This window comes from Talpa europaea, assembly GCF_964194135.1.
Source record: "Talpa europaea genome assembly, chromosome: 11".
Taxonomy (NCBI): Eukaryota; Metazoa; Chordata; class Mammalia; order Eulipotyphla; family Talpidae; genus Talpa; species Talpa europaea.
In genome coordinates this window covers 26,150,359-26,167,637 of record NC_140078.1, presented here as the reverse complement: position 1 = coordinate 26,167,637, position 17,279 = coordinate 26,150,359, and the positions used below count along the sequence as shown (strand labels likewise).

General features: G+C 39.0%; 1 protein-coding gene across 2 annotated transcripts in view; it reads right to left on the bottom strand.

Annotated features, from left to right (window-relative positions):
• PLCB1 (phospholipase C beta 1) overlaps nt 1-17,279 on the bottom strand; it is a gene marked incomplete at both ends in the record, with an annotated part of 613,641 nt that overhangs the window by 78,776 nt on the left and 517,586 nt on the right. For both annotated transcript variants that reach the window (XM_084247878.1, XM_084247879.1), the window contains 3 exons: nt 3,724-3,904; nt 11,097-11,316; nt 14,252-14,305. In XM_084247878.1, the coding sequence (XP_084104004.1) occupies nt 3,724-3,904; nt 11,097-11,316; nt 14,252-14,305 (455 nt within the window). The remainder of the gene's footprint in view (nt 1-3,723; nt 3,905-11,096; nt 11,317-14,251; nt 14,306-17,279) is intronic.

Below are 17,279 nucleotides of genomic sequence, written 5' to 3'. Positions count from 1 at the left end.
TAATGGAGGGCACTCTGTAATTCCCATTGCAACTAAAGTAACTTCAGGTATATTTGAAAAGCATTTTGAGTGATATAAGTATCCCTAGGTCCTAAAACTAAACTTCTTCAACTTGCATGTGTAACATGTCACCTGGGACTCCTATTAAAATGCCACTGTAATTGACCAATGACAGATGAGTGCATTAAGATATGTGTGTGCATGTATATGTGTATATACGCACATATATATATATATATATATATGAATGGAATACTATGGAGCTATAAACATTTGCAACAACATGGATGGAATTGGGGGGGATTATACTAAACAAAATAAATCAGAAGGTCAAAGACAAACACCATATGATTTTACTCATGTGTGGAATCCAAAGAAACAGAGTGAAGGAACAGATAAAACTAACCAAAACTATCCCTAGAACCCTGAGTACAGAACTGAGGCTACCTGGGCATGAGGATGGTGGGTGTTGGGGAACACAGGGAGAAGGAGTTCAAAGGACTGAATGAGCTAAGGTAGATGATTATGGGTACTTTGGTGGTATACATGGTGTGGTAACATATTTTTTAAGAGGTATGTACCTGCATCCCTAAAACATGCAGTGTTGAAAACCAACATTAACTCTACAAAATAAAATAATAGATAAAATTTTGACTAAAGAAAAACAATAAGAGTTAGCAGGGCTGGGGTGTGATCTGAGTAGCTGCATATCTAAGCTTTTACCTGATTTGGGGACCACACTGAGTAACCAGACTGCAGGATTATTTGCCTTTAGAGCTTTAAGGATGAAGATCCTTATTTGTGCAAGTATGGAAAGTTCTTTGAAGCAGGAGACTGTGAAGTTTGATGTGCATTTTGTACTTCCCATGATAATAGGAACAAATAACTCAAAAATATTGTTAATGTTTAACAGTTTGTAGAGTGAGCCATATTGTTCCCATGTCTGTATTTTCATATCCATTTGCTGGTACCTTTATTATTTCATCAATCTCATGACATCAGATTGGTTTGTAATACATGCTCCCCCAGGATGTGCGGTGGCCATGTCTTTGTCAACTTTATCTCCAGTATTTATCAGAGTGCTTTGCAAATATTAAGTTTTTAATGAAAATTTGACAAGGATTTTAATGATGACACTATCTTTCTTGATCTTGAACTTTGGGTGTCAGCATCTAAAATGCATGACCCTTTAGGCAAAACACATTTGCATTGAATTCCTGAAGCAGTTTTGAAAGATGAAATATCTCCTGCTTAATTTTTCTCCTTACCCAAATGTTCCCCTTTAACTAGGGTCTACTTGGTTTTTAATTACACTTCCACTTGTCTAAATGAGCCAGAGAAGCCTGTTGGTAATTCAGAATGACAACCAAAGACAGAATTTATACTTCTGGGTGTCATTTTGTCAAAAGATTTCCTGGAAGAATAATTTCTGGTTATTACAAATGGAGTTGAGAGAAAGTTTTGATATTATCTACCCAAAATAGATAAAGGCATGTAGTATAAATTGTGGATGCCTTCCCCAAAGGCCATAAAATAAACTTTGTTTGGTTCTAAATCCAAGGTAGCTTGTCTTATCTTTATTAAGAAAGGTGCATACAGGTGTGGTGGACAGGCACTGAGGCTTTATCAGAAACTCAAATCCACCGGCAGCATTTTCAAGTCATTGATCTGTAATTTAAAATAAGTGAGTTGCATGGTAGGGCAAACACAATTCTGTCAACAAAAAGAGAGAGAGACAGTATCCCAGTCATTGAAATGAAGGGGCTGGTGCTGTGTGTTCTGTGTGAGAACCTTGGCTACTGGCCTGAATTAGTGGAGGCAGCTGTACAGTGGTTATAAAGCAGGTTCTCCAGAGCCATAGGGCCAAGGTTCAAATCCCAACTACACCCACTTCTTGTTATAGAAGCTTGGAAAACTCACTATGTTTCTCTGTAAGTTTCTTTAAACTGTAAAATGGAGTGACAAGGTTGAGGGTTAAATTACAGTTCTTCTGGATGGCTTAGCACCATGTATGGCCCCATGGGGTGCTCGATAGATGTCCGCTTTTTAAATGTTTATCATTATTTTCTGGAGTCTTATGGTGAGGAACTGGAGAAAGTCAGGAGTGCCTATAGCTGGGTCCCAAAGCCATCATCTCCCATTAAAGTTCATTTTGACCTGAGGTCTGTTGAGACAATATCTTCCTGCTAACCATAGCTGATCCATTTCATTGCTGAGATCTTAGTTCATAGTTCACAAAACAGAGGGCTCATCAAAATCAGGTGGAGCTCATCAAAAATGAATCCTGAGCCTTACTTTTAGGCAACAGGCAGTGGTCTCTAAGTGGGGGCCTGGGGACAGAAGTATTAGCATCACCAGAACTACAAGAGATCTGTTGAATTCAAAATTTAGGGTAGGACCCAACAATCCATGCTTTTACCAGCTCTTCAGGTGATTCTGACACATCCTTAAGTTGAGAAGAACTGATCGAGTACAATCTGAGTTTTTATGAGCTCCTCTTGTGACAATGACCGGTTCACTGTGTAGTGTGATGGGGGAATCAGCGCCAGAGCAACAGAATACAGAAGCACCTCTTACACAGTCTCTCCTTAACCACCCAACGATTTCCCACCTCCAAGCAGAAACAGCTTCATTATTCTCTTACACGGATGGGCAGTCCTTCAGTGAAAGAGTGGATAGGCCATACACACACCTTTCAGATCCTATTTCCTCTGGAAACATGGCTTTATTATCTATTAACTTGACTAGTTTTTGGCACAGCTTGTATCCAAGGCTACTTTATTGATGTATTTATTTAATCTATTTACTGAAATTGTATCATGACCCTAGAACAAAACTGATCATCAATGAAGATGAAGGCATTTTCTCTTATAGGGAGGCTCGGGAATTGGGTAGACATCACTCCATATGGCTTTTCCAAATTTAAGAGAGTGGGCTGCATTTTCCCCCTAGTTTTTGCAAAATCCATGTATATGAAAATAAGTAAACATTCATTTACAAAATGTTCTTAATTTTTTAAAACAGATATGGATGATTTCTAATTCCTCGTGAGATTGCAAAGGTCTCACAAAATTATTATAACCTCCAAATATGTTAATGAGAGCAAAACAAATAAAACAGACTTATTGTGACAGAGAGGAGCTACATAAAGACTGGAGAAGTAGGGTTTATAAAATAAGTTGCCTTGGCAATTTCCAGTTCTAAGAAATGATCATTTTAAACTGCCAAGTGCTGGGTTTTGATTGCATTTTTTTTTAAACTTACTTTCTTTTTTAAAAAAAGATTTATTTATTTATACAAGAAGTGGGGGACAGTGAGAGGTGTGGGAGGGTGAGAGAATTCACCAGAGACAGAGCAGAACAGGGGAGCAGAACAGGCAGACAGACCGAAGACACTGCTGTGGGGAGCAGCAGGTGAGACAGGAGAGTTCTGCCACGCCATGTGGGTTTCTCCCTGGCTGGCCGGGAATCGAACCCACACCGCAGAGTCTGCGGATAGCTTCATAGCGCGACGCTCAACCCACTGCGCCACCTGGGAGGCCCTTGATTGTATTTATAGATAACTTGCAATGTGGACCTTGCATCAAAACAAGATTATTTGCTAAAGGCGGTACCAGCTAGAACTGCCACTGCCTCTCTTTAAGGTTATCCAACAGCATCAAAGTTTTGTCTTAGAAAAGAGGTTTTTGGCTGTACAAACATAAGTCATGTTTCTTGGGCTTACCAGTTTAATATGTTCTCGCTTCTGGTATTTTTCACTGTAATACTGTTCTTGTCGAAGATTAAGCAGCTGCTGCTGTTGTTTGTCCTTCAAATCTATTAACTTTTGGGTCATTTCAGCATCCAGGGCAGCAAGATCTTGCTCAATTGTTGATGAGCCGTGGTCAGGGCTGCTGGGCTCTGATCTGCAAAGACACAGAGCTTGACTCAGAGAACATGCAGGGCATTGCAAGGTGGGGAGAAGATTTGCTCTCCAGAGCATGCCCCAGGGAGAGCACCTTTGGAAAGAATATTTCAATAAACCACTTGAAGTAGAGGTTACCCCATGGACAAGTTTTGTAGCAGAGAGACTTCAAACACAGAAAGTGGATGAAATCTACGTTGCACCAGAAAGAGGTAGAAGCAGAAAGGAAATGGTGGGGAGAATGACAGATCTTTTGGGGGGAAACAATGTCTAATATGGATTTCATCTTTTTATTTTTTTTAATAATATATAATTCCCAGCTATGTTTATCCTATAACAACTTCAGGAGACTGTGTCCATGTTGACAGGATTCTGTCAGGGAATAGAAGAGGCTCTACAGTTTGCCTCTGCTGGGCTGTGGATGGAAAGCCAAGAGCTGGTGCAGAAGAAACAAGCCAGATATCCTCCCAGCTGCCATGTTCTGCCTTTTGACATCTTTTAATAGCAAGAGTACGCTATGAAAATCTTCCTTGATTATGAAAAGTTACGCCAGAGAAACCCATATTAAATTGGAAATATCTTAAGTCCAAAAGACATTTAATACACCTAAGCTACTGAACACCATGACTTAGCCTTATCGACCCTAAGTGCTCAGAGCACTTACATTACAGTTGGGCAATCATCTAACAGAAAGCCTGTTTTGTAATAAAGTGTTGCTATCTCCTGCAACTTAATGAAAAGGGCAAACCAGTCTGTGGATCATCAGGGTTTTATTCTCACAATTGCACGGCTGCCTGGAGGTACTGCTGCAGCCCAGGTCATAGGAGGACTCTGCGGCTCACATAGGGAAGGAGCACAAGGCAAAATTCCAGTGGGGTTTCTACTAAGTGCTATCACTTTGCATCATAATCAAGCCTAAAAATTGTTAAGTCTGAAGCATCATAAATTGGGGACCATTTGTAAATTTCTTTGGGGTTGTGCCAACTTCATTGATACCACTACACGAAATGGTACTTTGCTCAAAAATACTTAGATTACAAGAGAAAGAAGAATGAATTAGTACATTTGTAGTGGCAGGAGGGGCACAGGACAGGACGTCTATGACCCTGTGCAAACAGATAAAGGAGGAGTCCTGGAGTCCTTGGTGGCCATTTCAGGGTTTTGTCGGGATTTTACCAGGTACGTGGCAGGCAGGAGTGCCAGGGGGCCGGGAGGCTGGCAGGCCTCGTAACCCCCAGCAACTCTGCACTCTTTCTGGGCTCTCTGGTGTTCTCCTTCTCTCTGCTGGTGACTCTGTGATGCCATCCTTAGAAGCCCCACCTCAGCCCAGGTGAATCCCACCTACGCATGCCCACACCCTACTCCAGGTGCCCGCCATCAGGCATGCATTCAGGACCGCAGGGATCCATCATCAACCCTAATGGCGGGAGGGCAGAAAAGTCTGACAATTACTTACCCTGCAACACTATATTTTTTGAGTGTCTACTCTAGGCAGGGTGACTTTGATTTATTCATAGTCAGAGAACTATCATGGTATTTAGAAGTTCAGGACTAATGTTGAAATAAATAAATTATCAGCAAATTGTTATTTTAAAACATATGGTGTGATTTCTTCAGATTTTGTTCTATTACTCCTGGTAAGACACAGGAGGGGAGGAGACAATCTAGAGAACAGGGTAGCCAGGGCAAGTCTGCTCTCTTTATTTATATGGAAATCTCTAGAGAAAAAAGAGTAAAGCACTAAGATATTCAGTCCATCAGACTGCCTTATGGTTTTCACTTGCAGTCAATCAGAATATGTGGAAAGTTTCTTAAAATCACCTGGCATGAATTCCTGCTGCTTTCTTTTTGCATTAGGCCAGCATCCATGGTGCCACATGGAGAGGTGGTTGTTTGATGCTGGTGTTAGGATCCCACTTTGTCAAAGAAGGAATGCAAAATTCCATCAGATGTTTCTGTTTGCTTTATTGATGCAATGTCAAATGAGAACCAAAACTCTACAAGGCTCATGGACTCTGAGACACAGTTGCAAGGTAGAATTTATCAATATCAGGCAGCATTTATTAACATCTATTTCTCACTATCAGGATATGGCAGCAGAGGTGGCTTCCACCTTGGCATGAACAGAAGACACACACACCTGCTATTATAGCAGGAAGTCATTATAGCCAGAACATAAAGGTGTTTCTTCAATCGGCCACAATCACGACAGCAGAGGCAACCTGTCAACATTTATTGACCACTCAATATGTACTCGGCACCGTCTACTTTGGCTTACACAAGAACACGACAAGTAGGTGTGACCATCTTCATTTTAGATAAGAGGAAAATGAGGTTCAGTGAGACTATTTGCTTAAGTATGGGATGCAGTAGGACACAGTATGGGATGCAGCACTGTGCTCACCCCAAGACAGGAATGTGGAGTGGTGGTGGCAGGATGAGGTTTGGGCAGTTACAGCAACACAGAATCACTGCATCTTGACAAAAATCACCTTGGAATAACTCTTGTTCACATTCCATGGGAAGTTGTGCCAATGGAGATATGAATAATAAAATAAGCTGACAGGCACAATATCCACTCGTTACTCTGAGGTATTTTCAGGATTTTTTTTAAAAGATTTTATTTTATTTATACAAGAGCTGGGGTACAGGCCAGATGCGTGGGAGGGTGATTCACCAGAGACAGAGTGGGGAACAGAACAGGCAGGCTGATGAAACACACTGCTGAGGGGAGCAGCGGGCGTGACAGGACAGATCTGCCGTGCCATGTGGGATCGAACTTGCACTGCAGAGGCTGCGAATAGCTTCACAGTGCAGCACTCAACTGCCTGCAACACAAGGGAGGCCCTATTTTTAGGATTTTAATGTGTATAATGAGGGAAGGGAGAAAGATGGATATAATTAGACCTCAGTGGTTTTATCTCTTGAATAAGTGTTTTTCTGATGTATCTTTGGATACCAGATGCTTAGGGATTTTTATATTTTATTTTTTTTAACAGACAGTATAAAAAATAATCAAGAGACAATGTTTCTACATGTTCTGTAAAAACAGAGTTGAACATATTATCACTTCTTTCCAATTGTTGCCTGTATAAGATTCACAAGATGAATCTTTTGGTAATTTAATATTGGAAAATGTTTGTCTCTCTTGAAAAAGCAAGCAAGTTCCCTCTAATCAGATAAGAAGAATTGCCTAAGCCATATTTCCTTTTCTCGGAAGCTAAAAGGTAAATTCTATGTTCAAGGACAGAAATTACATTAAATTACTGGTGCTGTCCAGTAGAAATACAACATGAGCCATCTATTTGATTTAAAAATTTTAGTAGTTGCCTTAAAAATAAAAGGGAATAAATGGAGTGAATTTTAACAATATATTCTATTTAACCTAATACAGCCAAAATATTGTCATTTCAACATATATTTAAAATAGAACCAGTGAGGCCCACATAAATACATGAGCTACTTTATATTCTTCACTTTCTTAAATGAAATCTGAAAACTCTAGTGTATTTTATATTGAGAGTGCATTTCAATATTGATGAAATACTTTCAAAGGGCTCAGCAGCAAGCAAGGCTCTTATAGCCTTTGGTCATACGTGTCTTGCATCCTAAGTTACCTGAAAGTTTAAAGATAACTTTGCAGACTGGAAGTTTGCAGAGTACGACATAAATTAAGAAATAAATAAATAAATAAACAAACAAACAACAGGTACATACATATCACTAAAGTAAAACATTAGGAGAAGTTACAGGCCAAGTGTTGCTTGAACTGTGGTGTAACTGGGCAAATGTTAAGGCCTTTAGAATTCATCTTCTTTGACAGACTGGCAAAAATTCACCTCGCTGGCTTCAGAGCTTGTTCCAGCTCTAAGAAATGGTGAGTCTGTTGTTTTTTTTTTAGAACTCAGGGGCTGGGCTATGATTATGCTTTTAAATTACTTATATTCTAAATCCTATGTCACAATATGGATCTGAAAAAATGCTTATTAGCTCTTTCTACAGCCTGGTATCAAAATAAGATTAATCAATAAGGAAACAAAATGAAAAATGTAATGTGGTTATATCTGATTCCTAGCTCACGACAGGTAGCTTACACATTCACATAGTTTAAGGTGATTTATAAAATTTTTAGAGAATTAAACTTTATTTTTCAGGGTCAATTATTATAAATCAAACCCTCCAGGACTCTTCACTGAGAAAACAGCTGCTGATGTTTCTAGAAGTTTTGAGAAATCTGCACAAATTAACTTCACATATGATTTTCTGGAGCTGTGAATATAATTGGATTGTCTTTGACCATATTTTGTTCATTTGTTTGCCAACCAGGAAATATCAGATATCTGGTGATAAGGGTAATTTGTTTACTGTAGTTTTAGAAAAATAAGTGGAGTGACGATGTAAAATGACTTAAAAGGATTTTCTCACCTCTGTGATAGTACAATTCATTTATACATGAGGAAATGAAACTAAAGGATGTTTTTTTTTTTGACACATTAGGTAACTTCTAGACTATTTAGTTTTCAATACTACTGGAAACATTTTATCTTTAAAATGGTATGAGTCAATGTTCCAAGATTTTTGAACATGACTCACAGAATGCTTTGCTAGTCCTAAATAGCTAAAATTAAAAATTAAAAGCATTTTTTATGATGGGCAAAATAAATCTTGAGGAAAACAAGAATTGTTTGTCCCCTCAAGGAGTTATAGCAAAATTAAAAATAACTGCATTTTCTTTTGCATTTCTTTGTATTAAGCTCTGAGAAAAGATTTTTACATAACAATTAATACTTAATCATAGAGCTTCGTGTTGCAAAATACTATTCATGTCAATAAGCTCATACTTCACAGGGGATGTTCGAAGGAGAGAGTCTAAACCCCCCAAAAAAATCTCACAAAATTTGGGATAGTTGAGCAAATTTATTTGGACATTGTTATTTCAGAAGTGTATCATTTTGTGATGCACAAATACTCAAAGAGCATCTAAGTCCTTTGTAAGGCTACAGGGGTCACGTCTGAGAAGCCATGACAAGACTATGAAGATGTAGGCTCCATCCTACCACATCCCAGGATGCAGCTGGATCTCTGGTGGGTCTCGTGACTCTACTATGACTTCAGCTCCGGTGGGGCGTGCTCCCAGCGGGTCACACAGCCTCGCTGAGCCTCGGGTCCTCACTTGGGTGATGCTTGTTTCTAATTCAAAGGGCTGTTATAGAGAATCCATGGAATACTGCAAGTAAGTGTCTAGTACATGCACTGATTGAATAGTGCCCTTCCTACCCGCCCCCACCCCAGACTTCATGTCCTTTTTGGAATCTCAGTCCATGACCTTATTAGGAATTAAGGTTGTGGCATATGTAATTAGTCAAGATGAGATCACTGTGCATTAGCGTGGGCCCTGATGTAATGACTGGCATCCTTCTAAGACGACTGCAATGTGGACACAGAGACACCAACATTGGGAGAATGTTGGTGCTGTTCCCTTCTTGGACAGCAGGCATTAGACCAAAGGAGGCCTTTAAGCCAGTGTTCAGTTTCTGGGGAGCCCCTGAAAGACTCTAGGGTTAGTGCCTGTCAGCATCAGCATCACTTGGGAACTTGTTAGAAATGTAGACCCTTGAGCCCCTGAAACTTTGGGGTGAAGGCCCAGACACTGTGTTGTAGCAACGCTCAAAGTGATTCTTATGAATGCTAAGATTTGAGAAGGTCTAGATCTTAGAGTGCCAGGAACAGATTTATCCTGAGGTGACAGATGAGTTTTATTGTCCATGAAGACACCTGGGCATTGCAGGGTCTGAAGAACAGAACTTCTCTTTTCTTTGTTGCTGATTCTGGATCTATTTGACCTTCAATACAGGTCAAGGACCTATCTCCTTTACTCCTTCTCTACTACCATCATCTTAGATCAAACTCTCTTCATCACTAAAAAGGACTTGCGAAAAAGTATTCCATTCTGGTTGCCTAACTGAGCGTGAGGACCAGGGCCCAGCAGCTCAGCATCACCTGGTATAGTTCAGGCCTCACTCCACACCTGAGGAATCAGAACCTGCATCAAACAAGATCCCCGGGGACTTAAGTGTTTGAGCATCACTGTTCAAGGATCCATCCTCATCACAGCAGTGACAGTCATTTTATGAGAATATTAATAGGAAGGACTGTTTCAGTTCTACTTAATTTTTAATTTTCTTCAGTGGACTATTATCATACTTATAATAAATTCTCCACTGTTTCTCATTTGCTCCACATCAGAAGAAATTAGTGATCTAATTCCCCCATCTAGTTCTTTGACCTCATCTTGTTGCATTCTTCTCCTGGTTTAGTGTTTCACTTACTTTTCCAACTTTTCTGTTCTTAGAACAAGTCTCTTTTTTCTTTCTCAGAGCCTTTACACTTACTGCTCCTTTAGCAGGAAATAATTCCCATTTGTTTGCATAGGTGACTATGCCTTATTCTTCATATGTCACCTCATCAGTGAGGTCTTTTCAGATCAATGTGTGAGGTATCAGAAGGGCTCACCCACCCCTAGTCATTCACTATCACAATACTCTGTTCCTTTCTTTCCTTGATTGTCCCCATAACAATGTTATATATTTATTTCTTTTTATTTTGCATCTTCCCCAAATTAAAGCTCCTTGAAGGTGATAATTATGTAGGTCAGAGTCACTGCTCTGTCCTCAGGATACACAGTGGGCCTTAACAAATTCTGGTTGAATGAATGTGTGAGAGATGCTTCTCTCCACCAAGGTCTGGGTACATGGAGTTGTGGGGACCCCTAAGACCAAACACAAGAGTTATCTGTGTAGGACTTTTTGAGTTTAAGATGGGACAGCAAAGGATAATGAAGAATTCCTTTTCTCTAAGACAAGTTGACTCTTCAACTAGCTTCTAGGTACAGGGCAATATTCCATACCCACAGGGTAGACAGCTCTAATATGGGAGTCAGTCAACTGGTATTTGGCCCGAGGCTAGAACTCAAGAGCAGGACCTCCAACAGACCTAGCGTAAGAATTTAGTCAAAGACATTCAATCCACAAGCAAAACTGAATCAACACAAGACCAATGGGGCATGGAGAGACTTGGGTGGCTTTCCTTTTTTGCAGAGACCTAGGTCCAAAATATGGTACACAATATCAAAAACCCATGCAAAGGCCTCCCTTCCTTCATACTATAAAACAAAAACTGCTCATTCAACTTACTTTTTCTTACTATCCTTCTTGGCTGTCTTTTCCAAAGCTGCCCTCCTTCTCAAGTAGTCGTTCTGAATCTCATTATATTTTGTAGTGTGTTCTTTGATAAGGTCTGTGGTTTTCTTGTGGTGTCTCTTAACCAGGTCTTTCATTTCTTTGTAGTGCTTCTTTTGAAGTTTCACAAACGATTTCTGTTGCTTTAGCTCTTCAATAGTTTGTGCTTCCACTTCTGCAACAGATGAGTACAAGAGCTAACAGACACGGAAGGACCGAAAGTGCAGAGGTACAGAGAAGCGGCAACCTGCGTATTCAGCATTTGTCTGGCCCTAGTCAACTGGAACTTAAGAGCAGAGCTTTGATGTCAAACCAGTCTGAGTTCTAGTCTGGGCTCTGTTACTTGGGAACTTTGCCACTATATTACCAAATTTCCCAAAGATTCAGTTCCTTCACTGTATGTTTTGTTGTTCTTGAGAACCAAAGTCCAAAATGGGAATTCAGGTGCATGTAACTTACTGAGGGGGCTCTCAGGAGGTGGATAGTGAGGGCATCAGAAAGAGAAGGGTAGGAATGTGGTCATGGCTTGAGCCCACAAGGAGCTCTGGAGCTTAAAATTATAACTGTCTTGTCAAGAGGCAAGATGGTCAGTGTGTTGAGTATTTCAGAAAATCAGTGCGGGGGTAGTGAGGGGCATAAACTCCAGGAGAGGGATGGAGATTCCTTTAAGCTGGTGGTCATTGTCAAGAAACTGGAAAGCTATCCATGAGCTTTAAGCAGCTAGCACTCACCAAAGGTGACAGATGGGTGCACCGGATGGTAAAAGGGACATGGGTGGACGCAAACAGGATCTGCCTTAAGGATAATAATATTTCTACTACATTTAGGTTGTTATGAGAATGAAATATAAGTATTCAGGCAGAGGACCTAACACAGTTTCTAGCAGTGTCTGTAGAAGCTTCACAAGCTCTGTGGGTCCCGCGGCGCATCGCTAAGGGACATTAGTCATTGTGGGTTTGTGTAACTGTCTCAATGTTGCATAGAAAGCAGTAAAGTGAGAGATGGTCCCTTGATGTGATTCATCCACAGGCACCATGGGGTCAGTGGCAGCTAACATTTCTACATAGAATTTTATCCAATTCTGAGAAAAATTTTAAAGTAACAAGCTTGACCATAAGATATTCTGTATTTAACTGACTTATTTCATTGATTCTAGAATATACATTTTTAAACTATGATAATAATTTTGAAGTTAAGATGCACCAGATAGTCAATGGAATGTCTAAGTCTGTCCAGGCTTTTCTTAGCAATTCATGAAGAGTGGAGCACCTTAAAATAGTTGTGTCTTCATGTTAGTGAAATATAATTTATTTGGACCTAGATGAAGTTATAGTTCACATGTTTCTATCCTTTGATGCAAACTTTCTGCTTCTGGGAAGAAAAATAAGTTATCATAAGTATTCAGAACTATCAAAAGATTGAGAAATAACATATGCCATGAATAACAATAGACTTGAAGAGAAAATGAGATATCTGATGGATAAATATTTAAATCAGAAAAGTAATTTATGTTCTTAAATGCTAAGGTCTTTATGCAATTGAAATATCCTTTCCTTTTTTTATAATGTGTTGACTCTCCTCACATTCAATTTCTTTTGAGAAAGAGGCCAGGGAAAGGATCAGATACATTTATTTAATGGTTTCCCTCAGGCCCAAATAGACTCATTATGGTTGCATAATAAGTTATTATATTAAGAATTTATAATCGCAAGGAATTGCTGCATTTGTGGTGACATACTCAATCTAACTTCTTTAAAAATGTGTGTGCAAACACACCATCTACAGGAAGTTTAGCAAGAAAGTTCAAGATGTTCTAACCTATTATCAAAAACAATTCACAGAAGTACTGACTTTTTTTTTAAGTCTGTGGATGAAAGATTATTCTTCGAATCTGCTCTTAAGCAGAAAGATATAGTCTATTTATAAAAAGAAATATTACTCAACAAGTCATCAGAGAGAATCACTGGTAAGACAAGATACCATGTAATTGTGTATATTTAAATATACTGAAATTAAGCTCTATTTATAGTCTGTCCCTTGTATTAACATTATATTGCTTTCCATGGAATTAAATCTTTAAAAATGTTTTGCTTTATTTTAATACATTCCTCAAGTATATTTGCCTATGCATATTTTATGTAGTATTTTGGTGAAATATAATTACATGCATAAAGGCACATAAATCATTGAGATACATTCCTGCAAATGTTTATAAAGTATGTTTCCACAACCAGCCCTCAGTTGAAAATTAGAACATTACCAGCATGAAAGAATCCCCTTTTTGAGCTCCTGTACCCAATCAAATATAACCCAAATCTGTTTTTTCTAAAGGCATGCATTAGTTTTGCCTGTTTTAGAACTTCATACAGATGGAATCATAAAAATGATTTTTTTTAAATGAGGCTGGCCTCTTTTGTCAACATTATGCTTATGAATTCTACTCATGTTTTGTGTATTTGTAGTTTATTTCTACAGCTGTTTCCTACTTTATTCTGTGGCTATACCACAATTTATTTATACTCTCCTATTTATGGACATCTGGGTAGCTTCCACTTTTGGGCTCTTACCAATAGTGCTACTTTTGTTGAACATATGTATACATTTCTGTTGTATATAGGGCTAAATATTCATAACCCTTTTTAAGATTCCACTATATCCTGTTAATTGTGTTAATGAAAGTTTGTACCAATGTAGGTCCCATTAGTTTATGGTATTAAGCAAGTATCATTTTTTTTTTTTCAGACTGTATTCTAGTTCTCAAGTATCTGTATTCTATAGGCACAGTCTTCATTTTTAAAATGCAGTGTATTGCTGGCACTTTGGGGACATACATTCCTATTCCACAGGTCACAGTTCCAGTGTGAAGCTATTCTTTGATTTTAAAATAGGTATCTTGTGACATTGTTATTTTTATAGCAATAGGGTCCTATCCAAGGATGGTTACTTCTCTGTGATTACATTGCATAAAGTGGCTTAAACTGGGACTATTTGTAGATTTTCTTAGAGAAGATATATTAATGGTTTTTTTGGAGATGAATGGAAAAATCTTACAGTTTGTAATATTTAGCTGCCTAAATCTGTGGGTGTGTGGGGGAAAGAAAGGTATTTACCTGTTAAAACACTCTGAATAAGATCTTCTGTTTTGGCAGGTGCCTTTACAGAACCTGAAATAAAAAGATAAAACAGTCTTTCTTAAGTTATTACTTTTTTTCTCTCTATAAAACATCATTTGGCCCCGGAGTCCAAGTCACTTTTTGGAGAAATGACAAATTCTGGAAGAAAATTGTTCTAAAATTATTTATTTTTTTAAAGATTTATTTATTCATGCATATAAGAACTGGGGTACAGCCAGAGGTGCGGGGGGTGAGAGGACCCACCAGAGACAAAGTGGGGAACAGAACAGGAAGATTGACTGAAACACACTGCTGAGAGGAGTAGCAGGTGAGTCAGGAGAGGTCTGCTGTGCCATGTGGGCAGTCCCCTGGCTGCTGGTGATTGAACTCCTGCTGCAGTGCCTGTGGGCAGCCTCATAGTGCTGCGTCTTAATGCCTTGCGCCATCAGGGAGGCTGTGTTCTAAAATTATTTAAAGATGTGTCTTTATTTTGTAACTTTGAGGCCAACTTAATTAAATGTGAAACTATATGCTTCATTTGTAGAGAGGACAGATAACACTGAATCAAAATCAACAAATTCAGTGTAAGCAGTGTTATTGCCACCTTTTGGCAAAATTGGGTATAGCAAGTGGAATCTTAAAAATCAAATGCTGGGCCTCCCTGGTGGCACAGAGGTTAAAGTCTCAGCTCTATCAAGCTATCACCAGCCATGGCAGCGGGAGTTCGATCCCCAGCCAGGCAGCTAACCCATATGGCGCAGCCGACCTCTCCTGTCTCACTTGCTGCTCCCCTCAGCGGTGTATTTCAGTAGATCCACCTGTTCTGCTCCCCACTCTGTCTCTGGTGAATCCTCTGTCCTAGACCCCACCTCTGTCCTAGACCTCAGTTCTTGAATGCATAAATACATAAAAAAAATCTTTAAAAAAATCAAATGCTGACTAGTAGTGAGTAATAATTGTTGGAGGCAAGATCCAGTAGTGGGCGCCAGAAATCAATGGGCAAAAGCTTAAGGGGGAAGAGGATTTTTACATAGTTTCCAAGTATCCCCCTCAAATTTATTAATTATAAAGAGGAAAATCATCTTTTAGAGCAAACACCACCTTAACCAAGAGATTCAGCATCACCAATGATGAGACTTAACAACATCATGTCCCCTGATATTATACACTGAGAAGGGCACATGTTTCTGCAATGTTCTTTCTCAAAACTTAAGTGTAATCATGAGAAAATATGAGGCCAAAACACACTGATGAACATCTATAAAATAACTGACCAGTACTGTGCATCAAGGTCCAAAAGGCAGGATAGACTGTGGGACTATCACAGAGCAAAGGAGATTAAGGAGACATGACAATTAAATACAACGTGGAAATCAGGAATAGGAATGTGTGGCAATAAATGGACATTAGTGGAAATCAGGTCATGTCCAAACAAAGTCTGTAGGTAAGTTCCAAGTGTTGTGCCAATGTTAATTTCCTGGTCTGATAATTGCACCATAATTCTGATGTCAACTTTTACAGGACGAGGAAACCATATCTGCAATGAATTCTGGGCCATTTAAAAAATGATTTTGTAAGTCATCAAATTACTTCAAAACATCAAGGTCAAAGCAATAAAATGCTAATTTCTCTTTTACTTTCAGAAGCACAAGACTAGAATTACATATTTGGATGACATTTATATTCCAGAAGCATGCAAAATGCTTGTGCTGGTATAGAAAATCTTCAATTAAAAATATTACTTTGTTTTTAAGATCAAGTCACCTCCTTACTATTACTGATCTTCAAACCTTCTTAAAAGCATAGGCTCTGATCCATGCACACTTGATAGTAATTAAATATAATTTGTTCTGGGTCTCCCTGGTGGCACAAGGGGTTAAGTCTCAGCACTATGAAGCCATGGACTGCCACCATAGCACAAGTTCCATCCTGGGTCAGAGAGCTACCCACATGGCGCAGCAGACCTCTCTTTCTTGTCCATACCCCTCAGCAGTATATTTCAGTAGATCTGACTGTTCTGTGCCCCACTCTGTCTTTGGTGAATCCTCTCATCCCTACCCCCCTGCACCTCAGGCCTGCACCCTAGTTCTTGTATGCATAAATAAAATAAATCTTTAAAGAGTAAATACAATTTGTTCTTTTTAAAAGCTCAGTCTTACCCAGAAGAAATACCCCTTTCCTTGCAAATGAAAGGTCTCGCACACAGGAGTGTAGCAAGGAAGGGAGGCAACATGAAGCCACACTTTCATGAAGGAAATTATTTTCCCTTTTATTTGCTTCATTATCCAATTCAACAAAAGGTATAAGTGTGTGCTATTCCTTAGCTCTCTATAAAAGAAGGATAAAAATGAAACCTGTCCTGGGAAGCCATCTATTGGAGAAAAGGGACATGTATAAGAGCTAGTTACACAACTCTTTTTTTTAAAGGATGTTTAAATAACATCCTTGATTATTTTTGCACAAGACAGGATATCTCCCCTCAGGTATGGGCACTAAGGAGTTTTAAATTAAGTGTCTGAATGAAAATCAGCTGCACAAAAATCAAAAGACTTTTCTAAGATGTGACACCAGTCTAGCTTTTGTAGCAACACAGAAGCTAAAAGCAAGAATTTTAGGATCATTAAGTACTGGGTCAGTCCTGGCTTTATTCTATATGTGACCTTCAATTAGTAATTCATCATCTCAAAACAGCAGTTTATTTATCTGTCCAGTGGGGACAATAACAGCATCTCCTCGTCTGCGATGAAGGTGAAATGAGATACTCCCCATGCAGGGCTTAGGAGAGCACTTAGCAGATGTAGACACGTTTATGGACAAGTTGGGAAAAACGGGAAAGGAATTCTTTGCAGAGATTTATCTTAGAACTAAGAATGTGCTTTTCAAAGCATGGACATTTATAAGTTGCTTGGAGAACTCTACCAGTAAATATTAATAGATCAGAAACCGTCACTAAGTAAAGACACGAGAAATCTTGGTGATATTCTGTTGTGGCTTTGTAAGTTTTCAGCAGAGCCAGATGATCACT